The sequence below is a fragment of the Pteropus alecto genome, unplaced genomic scaffold, assembly GCF_000325575.1.
Source record: "Pteropus alecto unplaced genomic scaffold, ASM32557v1 scaffold20, whole genome shotgun sequence".
NCBI classification, from domain to species: Eukaryota; Metazoa; Chordata; class Mammalia; order Chiroptera; family Pteropodidae; genus Pteropus; species Pteropus alecto.
The window spans coordinates 25,674,855-25,686,656 of NW_006436298.1; the positions used below are offsets into that span (position 1 = coordinate 25,674,855).

Consider the following 11,802-nt stretch of genomic DNA (forward strand, 5'->3'; position numbering starts at 1 on the left):
GTGATATTACGCCCGTTTTCCAGATAACAGAATGGAGGCTCCAGCTCCAGGAGATTAATTAATGTGGATTAGTAAGTACTGAAGTGGAAATCTGAGCCTGCATGTTTCTTGGCTTCCTCACTTTAAGGCAAAATAATGTAGTCTAGTGATAAAGTAGGGTTGCTGATAAGGTACGTAGAGTTGTTCACATAATAAATCATAGAGTCATGGGGAGAAATCAACTTTCTGAGGTAGTAATAATAGAAAGAGAGGGCTTGTGACTGAATATTAACACAGAGAAGAATGGAGCAGGTGGAAGAGGCTTCTAGGAGACAGGTCAGAGGGCTAGAGAGAGAGCCGATAGCTTCTAGTGTCAAGCTGCCACCGGAGAGAGGATGGTCTGTGATCTAGAATGAAACTACTGATGGATTATCAGAGAGAAAAGTACACACATGCAGCTGGCGTTCCTAGTAACCCTCAGCAAACACAGGCAGGTCGGGTGTGTAAAGGGTGATTAGTGCTGCAGGTAGGAGGACATAGGAATGCTGCCGGTTAGGGGAGGGAAAAGGAAGCAAGGTCTGGGCTAAGGTGAAACAGTTCTGAGTCATCTCACCTGCTGGCCCACTCTCTGTGTGCACATTCTGAACCAAGCCAGGCAGTGACAAGTGAGGCTTGTGTGACTGAAGGAGAGAGGATGGAGTGTGGATTACTATAAACCAACCGGAAGTGCCCAGAAAGAAGCTGAATCTTCTAGGAGGGAACCTAAGTGAAAGGACTCTATCGCCTGGAAGACAGACAAGTAAGGAGCTGAGGGATTGACTTTTTCGTCAGCTAGATTTAATGGCAGCAGAACGGATGACTAAGCCCTCTAGGACTCCATCTTTTCTAAGGGAGCCTTGAACTCTCCCACCTTGGCCATTCACCAGGACCTGTGGGCTAGCTCACAACTCTCCACTCACCTCCAGCATCCCATGGTTGAGGTTGGTACTAGGTCTTCTATCTCTTCTCGTGCAGCCTCACTAGGTTCCCCGTATAAACAAGAAAAAAAACCCTGGATAGAGACCTGCTGTGAGTAAGATTGGAGGTCAGCACATTGGTGCACCCAACAGACAGTTCTTTTAAGGGACGCCATCTGGTGGAGGAGACAATTCATGACACAGTTGTGGGATTATTTGCCTGTATGTGGTGCTCTGAATCAGTGAGTGTGTGATAGGGGAAGGAGGATGCCCATTAAGTTCTGATCATAGTGGTTCAGAAGTTACAATGCCAGGACTGGGAGCTAGTAAGATACACCTGAAAGGAAAGGCATGTAGCATTTGGATATTTGGAGAGGAGAAGCATCTTAACCAGTGGCACTTGTGTGAAAACAATATAAAGGGAGAGGTAAGTGAGGTGAACTCTGAGGCAGGGATGGGCTGCCTTCCCAGAGCAGCTGTTCTAAATTGGGAGATGACGTGGGATTGAAGCCTGGGTGTCTTTAAAAGCAAGGGAATAGATTTCTGTGTGATATAGCGGGCAACAAGAGTCATCATTGCTGGTTCTACTTTAGAGGGAGACGTGTGTGGAGTGACATGAGAGAAGATTAATCCGGCCAGAATGGGTAAGAGAGCTAAAAGGCTGTAGTCTGGGAGACAACTGCACAATAGATGTGAAAAAGGAAAGCAGTGTCCATTTTCCAGGAGTCTTAAAAGCATATCATCTTTCTGTCATGTCGCTAATCATTTACTGCAGTAAACTTCCCGAATTCTTACTTAGCAAGTAAACACATTTAAAGAGATTTTGCTGAATAATGCCATTATATAAGATGCTGTATTGGATAAGTACAGGATTAAATATTAATTTCTTCTAGGCTGAAATTACTCTTTTATCAATGTTAGTTTATTTTTAATGCAGCTCAACAATTACAGCAAGATCATTGGATGTGGGCCTGAAACTGACTTGGAACTCAAACATTTGTCACGTAGAATTCTCTTCATACCTCTTTCAGAGCACTTAAATTGTAATGTAAACTAACGATACTCTGGATGTTAAGAGACTTGCATGGGTCATTTGGAAATGAAAGTATTGTTATACCTGCAAATTCAGGCTGACTTACAGCACTAATCCCAGTAGAGATATTTTTGTATATATGAGTACTGATGGTTGTGTTTTACGGTTGGATGCCTCTTGATGTTAGGAGGGCTGGCCAAGTGGTAGGTCCTGCTGCAGAATCACTGCTTTAGAAGTCAGACAGCCTAGGTCCCAGCCTCAGCACACATGTCTCAGAGGGCCCTTCCTGGCCTTTTGCCTGGGTGACGCTTCCTTATCTTTCAGTTGTCACGTTAACTGTCCCTTCCTCAGCATCACCTGTCCCGACTGTCTCCTGAACTAACTCTGATTGTCTAGTCTATGTTCTTGTGGGCCCCTTTATAGCTCTTACCGCAAGTAATCATTGAAGTGATTATTCAAGTTCTCTCTTATGAGGCTATAACTTTTGCAAGGATAGGGCCCTGTCTGTTTCACCACTGTATTCCCATCATCTAACATAATACAAACTACATTTGAATTAACAAACTACATTTGAATTAACTTCAAATTTTTTCAATCATGTTATTCACACCTATAATTAGAAATTTAAAAAGTTTAGAACATTTAAAATGAAAGTATATTCAGTATCTCACTAAAGATAACAAAACAGGTCCTCGTCTTTAAAAATAGAAGAAAACAAAATATAGTTGTCTGGAGTTGAATGGGTTCACAATGGGGTAAGATTATTTCCCTTATACCCAGACCCCATGAATAGCTTTTATTTCAATTTCAAAATGTTAGTGACTTAGTGACAGGGTGAAACTTCCATGGAGGAATCTATGCTGAGAACAGATGGGGCCAAGGCCTTCAGCTAAATTCCCATGGTAACCTGCTCCATGCTTGTTAACAGCTAGTCCTCGTAGATCTTACTGTTCTTGGTGGGCCTTTGAAAGCCTTTCTAGGAATACAAGATCACATCCAGCTGTTGCCTAATGAAGTAGTAAGGTAGGTTGGAAACCCTATGGCTGTGTGATTTGGGGGGAGGTATTTTAGTAAATTTGGATGTTTGGAACATTAATGTCCATTTAAAGATTTGCAGCTTAAAAAGCACTTTCATACGGAGTGTCTGGTCTTTGGTGGTTTAATATGGTTGAGAGTAATCATTGAAGGAGTGGGATGTATCAAAGCAGAACTTCTTGAGTTTGAATGGAAATTTGTACAACCAATTCTAATTGTGGGAAGATAGAATTATATACATGTGGGTACATTAATCTCCACAAATTAAAAAAATTCTCAAAGAAAAAGTGAATATTCATATATTTGTTCATTAATTCAGTGGTGGGGGTTGGGAGAACCTACCTTGGTACATCTTCCAGTTCTAGAATATAAGAGAGACCACTTCATGCCCTGCTACAGGACCAGGTGTGTTGGAGTTGGGGAACGCTTAGCTGGTGCCGAAGGGTGCTCAGAATTAGCTAAGTTCATATGATTATGTTGCGTAATCGGTATTCTGAAACTTTAGGCTTTTATCTGTAAATCATGGTAATTTAACTGTAAGCACCAACATAGTCTACATTGAGGGGGGTCTGTGAGGAAGCTGATTTTGTTCATGGGCCGTGGGTTATAGTGAGTTCACACAGTCACCTGGAATGGACGTGTGTGGTAATTGGAGAGGCGGGAGACCAGCAGGGATGGGCTCGTTCTGCCCTGGGTCTTGGCCTCTGAAGTGGCGCAGGGCATCAGAGGCAGGCTTCCGGGTATTGTTGGCAGGGCAGCAGCTGTTTACTGACAGCTGCTTGCTTAAGAAGGCATCTTGTGCCAGATGGAATCCCTGGGCTCTAAAATTTAACAGACTCAAATGTTAAGGAGATTTAAAGAGCCTGGGTTGGAATTCACAAAGATAGCAATCGTCTATTTAATATTAACCAGTGTAATGCAAGTAAAGTACTAGAGTAATATTCAAACCCATGCAAGTATCATGTGCACATCTCACACTGTTTGGGTGGTAGATTGAAGGGGCTGATTCCACTACCCCCTTGCATCCCTAGGAAAGGTGTTTCTTGAATACTTTAGTTATGATTCATCTCCTTTGCCCACTAGGGAGGAGCCTAGATGAGACAGGTATTCAACCCATCTCCCATGTCTCTTCCTTATAGTGACACTGACAGGATGATTCTAATCGAGCTGCATCTGTTTCCCAGAGTTATGTTTTGTTCCTTCTATTTTGTAAAATATCTTAGGAATAAGGCATTAGTAATTTAATGAGCACCTACAATGTGCCATACATTTTACACATATTATTTCAAATACTCTCAACCCCGTAAAATATATGTTATAGGCCCCATTTTATGTACTTAGGAAACTGAGACTCAAAGTCACAGAGCTAGTAATTGGCAGAGTTGGCATTTGAACAATTTTCTATCAAATATAAAGTCCATGTTCTTTTCAAAAATAACACAAACAATAATTATAATAATATTTACTGAGCACTTATATACAGAGTGGTAATGAACTTACAAGGTAGTTGTCACCCAATGAAGAAAAATTGAGAAAGGGGAAACAGAAAATCAGAAAATTTGAGTAACTTGCCCAAGATTATTTAGTAAGTAACACATCCCAAATTTGAACCCATTTTATCTGGTTATAAAGGCTTTTACCCACTGGGCAAAACCGCCTACTGGACTTTTGTGGGAGTTATACTCTAGACAAGGTAAAATCAAGATAAACAGGTAAGAGCAAGTATGGTTAAGAGGAGCCGAAGGATGAAGTAGGTTGCAGGTTAACTAGAATCAGATTATTTCTTTCTTTCCTAGGTGTCCACTTCCTCTGCTTCAACCAGCAAGTCTTCCAGTATGAATCCCACAGAAACCAAGGTATGGAGAGTCTTCCAAGGTCAGCTTTGGTGAATGTGAATGCCTTTAAGATGATTAAGTAAAACAATAGTTGATTAAGTAGACTAATAGTTGACAGATGATTTGTATGTCCTAGGAGGCTTAGGTTATAGAAATAAACATTTTCTTCCTAATTTATAGGGATCTTCGGAAACTCAGCTTTCCTTTCAATATTCACTTCCAACATCATCTGTATACTTCTATCATTTTAGACTATCTAGGAAAGTGTGGTCACCCAGAGCTATTTTGGTCCTAGACCTGATTTTTTATTCGTAAGATAATCGAAGTGCATTTCTCTGGCTTTAAATAAGCATATAAATTCCTTAACTTTTTACTAAAATTGTTTTATTATTCCAGTCATTTAAAACTAAATATAAGAATGAGAAAAGTTACACTAAATGAACATAGAAAGAAGTGAAACAGACTTGCTGTTTCCAATGCTTTCTGAAGTTTCTTTCTAAAATTTGAGTCATATGGGGTACTGTCTTATTGATAAACCTTTGTTGAGCTGCATTTGGAGTATATTCTAATAATTATTTATTTGAATTTCAGAAGAAAAAATAAGAGAATGTTCTCCAATAAGATTGCCACATAGAGTAAGCCTAATTCTGAAGAGTAGGCTGACGCTGTCTTAAACCCTCTCCCTCAGTTACCATGTCTCAAGCTCTGTTTCTTGGGAATATTCTTGGCTAGAGAACTAAAGAGGTAGCATTTTCAAGATGTTCTCAACTAATTCTTATGAGCCGATATTCCTGAGTATCTTGAAGAGCTACCCTACCTCCTTATTACTAAGTTGCCCTTGTTTAAAATCACCAACACAGTTTTGTATTCTGTCTTCTATATTATTTTGCTATCCCAGTGGGATCTTATGCCGTAATTTAGTACTGGGGCCGTAATTTAGTACTATTGAGGAATCCTATGGCCTCATCTTGAACTGTCTTTAAAGGACATTGCAAATATCTTGAAACACACTGTTTGAATCTAAGCTCTTATAAATGTCATCTAGCATTCATTTTAATTTTTAAATGTATTTTAATCTAAAATTGTTATTTAGATTTTACATTTACATAAATTTCTTAATTTTTTCAAAATATACATTATTTGATCCATAATTAATCTATTAGCTGCCACTACTTTTTTATACCAAGCTTAATCTTAAAAATTAAAAATAAATCTTATTTCGATCTTAAAATAATCTTAAAACTGTAGAAGTGTCTACCAAAAACCAATTCTCATTGACCTTAGAGTTGATAAAAACTAAAAAAAGTAGATAAAAGGAGAACCAAAAATACAGGATTTCCTTTTTATTATTTTGGTTCACATTCGACCCCTTGTTTGATTCTAATTCATCCTCCTTGACTCTCAGCTCAAAGATCAATGGTTATTTCAGGTGTGCTCTGTTTCCCAGGGCAAGTGTCAACAAACTCTTCAGCCATAGCTAAGCATTAATCATGAGAATTTCTGGCAGTCCTATGGAACTCGAGGGATGGAGGAGCAAGAAGAAAGTAGAAGGAGAGCAAAGAGAGGTAGAGACAAAAATAAGATGCACATGATGACGTGTCACCAGTGGCTGACTCTGGACCACTTTTGGCCTCAATTCTCTCTCCTTGGTGGACTTCAGTCACTCTGTACTCATTATTATCTCCATGTGCTTCTGATGTTTGGCTCATAACATTTTTACTAACCTCTTAGAGATTTTTGTGAACTTGATGAGCATATTTCTCCTAATATTTTGAGCTTTTAGAGAAAAGATGTTAATTCAAGATAATATCTATGCCAAATCTTTGTCATGCTCTACACCTTTCAAATGAAATTCAGTCTAGCTCTGAAGGGTGGTGATGTGTCTAGACCTAACTTCTCTCTCACACACACACTGCTGCGTGAGAAGGAGAACTTAGATCTCACATACAGCAGTGTGACTACCAATTCTAATTGATTAGAAGTGATTTAACCTTGCATCTGTGAGTGTACATTTTTAATTGTATTGATTGCCCAATTACAAATTAGAAGCTATTAATAGATTCACACCATTACAATACCAGCTCACTTATTTTTCTTGTCAATTTAATTAATTACATTTGCATAAATTCAAGAAAGCATAGTAGCACATTTGGAAACTCATTAACAAAGATCCAGTTTGAAAAGATCCAAACTTTTAAAAAATTAAAAAAAAACAAACATTTCTTTGATCATGAACTTTGTTTCTTTCCCAAAACCATAAGTGTGTCAGCATAACAAGAACCTATTATGTGAAGAAGGTATCTATCTTCATTACAGAAGCACAAGATGTGGTAAATTAAGAAGATATTTGGCATTAACCTCTTCAGATAATAGAATTTAAAAAATAGAAGTTTGTGCTAATACCACCAAACAAATAAAAGGGAAAGAAATTATAGGGAGCATTAGGCCTAATTTTTAATTTCTTACTTTGAAAAAATCCATAAAATAATCAAATTTTATTTTTGTTTTCTTATCTTTCCTATGCCAAGAATGCGTACATATACTTAAGGAATTGTCTTTTTTTGCCACAAGTAACCTTTGGTTGGGTAAAACTCTGTTGAATACTCCACTAAAGATCCTAAATCCGAACCAATTCTTCCAGAGCATTCCTAGAACTTTAGATCTCTAGATTTTTATTGTACAATAAAAACACATGCACTTTTTACAAAATTGTTGTACAATTAGATTGCCAGAATTTTAGAAAACTTTTCCTTTGATCATAACCAAGCATTAGAAATATAGATGGAAAAATATTGCTCAAGCAGCCTTTACGCAGAGAAGGGAAGGAAAGGAAAGAGATCCGAAACTAATTTTATTAATGAAAATCTTACAGATTTTTCTATACCAGGAAAAGTAAATCCAAACTGAAATATTTGCTTGAGACTTGAGAATTTAAGCTCCTTCAACTTCTTGGAGTTATATACATCTGCATAGAGTAGATGCAATAAATGAGTGTAATGGGTCTTGATATAAACATTTTAGCTCTGTGTATATGTGGTACTTGTTTGACTGTCAGGTAAAATAAGACCATACTTGGGGTTGTGCTCTTATATTAGGCCATTCCAATCAGCAATCAGATGGAAGGACCTCATCCTCCTAATAAGAAAAGGCACAGAAAACAGGTGATGTGGTTCATTGTACCGGGGCACATTTCTGCTTGCTAATGTTCACTTTGGCTTTCCAGTACGTGCTGATTGCAGTTCACAATCTTCTGTGACTCTCTGACCCATCACAGACTTTCTAGTAGGCTGTCACCCATTGCTCATGTTCTGGCACTAAAAATAAATTTCACTGCTTTCTGTGCCCTCAGTTTTTTCACTATCCCATTGCTTCACAGCATCAGCCAAAACCTATGATGAGTATTTCACTCATCATAGGAAAGATCTCATACAGAGATCTATTATGTTAGTGGCTTTGAAGGATGAGGGTTTTTATTTTCTTTTGCTTATGTATTAGCTATAATGTTCATAGCAATAAATCTTTATGTATCTTTGATACTCATAGGAAAAGTGAGATGTAAACTGGCACCTAAATAGTAAAAACAGAATATTAGTGTGCTTAAGTGTTTATCTAAGAGTTATAATTCCAAACAAAGTATAATAATTTTAACTCATAAAGTTTATATTTATAAATACATCAGAATCATCTTTTTAGCTTCCTTAGTTGGAGAAAATCTATGATAAACTTTGTAAATGATGTCCATTTTTCCTCCCTTATTTCCTTCCTTCCATCCTTTTTCTTTCTTTTTCTGCATTTAGGCTGTAAAAATAGAACCTGAAAAGAAGTCACAGTTAACTAAGGTAAGTGATTTAAGTCAACTGGTGAGTTATTTGGATTCTTTACAATAGCAATGAATATAACCACAATGAGATACCATCTCACACTTGTTAGAGTAGCTATAATCAACAGAACAAGTAATAACAAATATTGGAGAGGATTAGGACAATAGTAATGAATAACCAAGTTTCTCCATTGGTTGTACTGAATGGTAAAAGGATTTTTGTCAGCTAATTTATTGAATTTTGGATTATTCTTTTGCACATGATTTTATAGAGTATAAAATAATTATAACATTAAAATTGTATATAAAATTAATGTTTATTTTATAAATAAAAACAATACATTTCAAAAGGAATTTGTTCACATCTATATTTTTTATAGGTGAAGTAATTGTTTAAAAAACTAAGCGGCAGGAATAAAGGAGAGAGGGCAAAGGGTAATGAGTATCCAGTTACTTTAATAATGAGATATCAAGAATAACTGTCTGTTGAACCTAGCACCTAGATAACTTAAAGATAAAAATCCTTCCTAAGAGGGTGGCTGGCTTAATCTCGACAGTCTTATCTTGGTTGGTAGAACTAGCCATTGAAGAGACAGCTCTGAGACTCTCCCTTGGGAACACCTTCCCTGGCTTTCTTGACTCAAGGCTGTCTACGCTGAAAGCTGACCTGTCTCCACTTGGAGATGGACTTCAGGGTGTCTGCAGGCATGGCAAACGCTTCTTTTCAATAGGATGCTGCTCTTCATTTCTTTCAAGCACACTCAAGAAAATAAATACTTAGATGAAACCTAAGGTTCCCTGTGGGAAAGCACAGAGATGCTGTGGGCTGAAATACTTTAAGTGGAGGCAAGGGCAAGGCCATCTGTGTGAAAGGTGAGGCTTATCTGATTTTCTGTAAGGCATCTTGGTGGCCTCTGAGGATGATAATTCCATAGTCCAGACAGGTGGAGGAAAGTCTTCTATTTTATATTTAAATGCTTTTGGCTATCTACCCTATCTCCAGAGAATTGTGTTTCTGGTTTTTTCTCGACTTGCAACACAGAAATGACTATATAAACTTTTTAGTTGAAGAAAATGCAGTTTTCTTTATCTCCTATGAGAGGAAATTTAAAAATTAATTTTTAGAGTTGGACACCCTATCAACAAACTCAGTGGTCACAGTGATCATTTGACATCTCTGTGGATGGACCTGTAGTTACCAAAAGCTTCACATGAATTGTGAAAAAAAGCCAATAACTTAGAGATGAGTACCTATTTGAAAAACGATTCTAGGTGAAATACTAAATTTGTCATTATTCTGATGATTATCATTTTTCAGACTTTTGATAGGATTGCCCCTGACCAGACAGCACATATACTTCTCTAATTGGGCCTTTCCCAAGAGAGGCAGAATGGTCTAATTGCAAATTTTGTTCTTGAGCCTATTTGGCAATATGAAAACAATGAAATCCAGTGTAATTGAGATTTTTTTTTTTTTTTTGAAATTGACAGCCATCTGTGGTTCATGAGGAAAAAACTCAAGAAGTAAAGCCAAAGGAACACAGAGAGGTAAATGATCATTATTAGGACTTGATATCATAAGGTGAAGCCTTTTGGCTTGGGTGGGCACGAGTGTGTGTGCACTGCACACTCATGGATTAAATACTAAACTCTTAAACATTCAAGACTTAAATCCTGCTAGGATGGGTGATATTTGTTTTTGGCTAAAACGGCACCACCGTGTGGCAATAGCAGGATTTGCCATTTATTCATGATTCTTGCTGTATTTGTGGAGAAGGATTTGCGTTATATCAAATTTTGAACCTAAAGTGAAGATTTATCACATCTATATCACATCAATTTAAATTCGCACAGTTCATAACTACATAAAACACAACTGTGTGAACACTTTCTGTTCCATTGAGAAAAGTATCTATTTGCCATCTTGTTTGTTAACAAAGTGGTGTATGTGTGTATTTTCAGCCAAAAAGCCTATCCAAACATGCTTCAGATACAGGTAGCAAGCATGCCCATAGTGAAAAAGCAGTTTCCGGATCAAGTGAGCAGCCAACATCAGAGAAATCAACAAAACCAAAGGTAGGTAAATCATACAGATAGCTAGGAAAACACTAATATCAACTAGGTAGTAAGAGACAGGTCCTCTATCTACATCGACACATGGAGGAGAATCTGAAGAGCTCTGCTGAATATATCTTATATTGTCATAATTTGGTGCTATCTTTTTACTGGTTTTGCAAATAGTCTTGTAAAAATGTGAGCTTATGAAAGTCCTGAGAAAAGAGCGTCAGATGGGTCCAGGGGATGTACAGCAGTACCCAGTTGTGACTGCAAGGTAGCAGGCTCTGGTGTCTCGCAGACGGGGAGCTTCAGATTGAGGCCACCTCCTGGACCCCTCTCCTTGTGGGCTATGGGAACACAGATGCTCTGCGTGATTTGCTGTTTACGTGGAAGTTTTAGAGTTTTTAGAGTCTTGTTCTAGAAGAGATGAACTTATAGAGCCAAAAATCAGAAATAGATTTCATATTTCTAGAGCTACTGGGGGGCCAGCTCCTAGAAGAATAAATATCTTTCTATTCTTTCCTGTTGAGAGTTCTTGGAAGACAAGAACTAGGCCAGCTTAACAATGTACTTTATATCAGAGATTATAAGCCTGTGGCCCACCAATTAAATGCATCCCATGTGTGTTTTGTTGAAATCTATTTTGTTTGGCTTACAGTATTAAAATTATTTTTAATTAGCTGCCAACAAAAAAGTGAGAATCTTTTACCTAAAGTCAAAATTTCTGGCTTCTCTTGAAAAATCAATATCTGGCAGCGGCGGGTTTACATGGCAAGAATTGACTGGAGATTTACACCTGGTAAATGTGCTCAACTTTACCACAGTCCCTACCTGGTCCACTTCACTATTTGTGTTATCTGCACGGACTCTTTCAACTCGAGTCCAGCCTTATGTGGTACCCAGTGTTGCGCCATGTTCAGTAGAATCTAGCAACCATTCCTCTACAAGATGTCCAGGAGGATAAACTGGCTCAGCAGTGACATTTGAAATGCACGATCTCAAAAAATAGTTATTCAAAGATGCTCACCAGTCCTGTTGATCGTTTATCCCCACCCTTAGACTAAACCACAGGACGCAATTTCTGCT

At 37.8% G+C, this 11,802-nt stretch overlaps 1 protein-coding gene across 1 annotated transcript in view; it reads left to right on the plus strand.

The window, feature by feature from the left end:
- CAST (calpastatin) overlaps nt 1–11,802 on the plus strand; it is a 105,952-nt gene that overhangs the window by 48,574 nt on the left and 45,576 nt on the right. The window contains exons 4-7 of the mRNA XM_015590400.2: nt 4,800–4,859; nt 8,636–8,677; nt 10,150–10,206; nt 10,621–10,734. Of these exons, the coding sequence (XP_015445886.1) occupies nt 4,800–4,859; nt 8,636–8,677; nt 10,150–10,206; nt 10,621–10,734 (273 nt within the window). The remainder of the gene's footprint in view (nt 1–4,799; nt 4,860–8,635; nt 8,678–10,149; nt 10,207–10,620; nt 10,735–11,802) is intronic.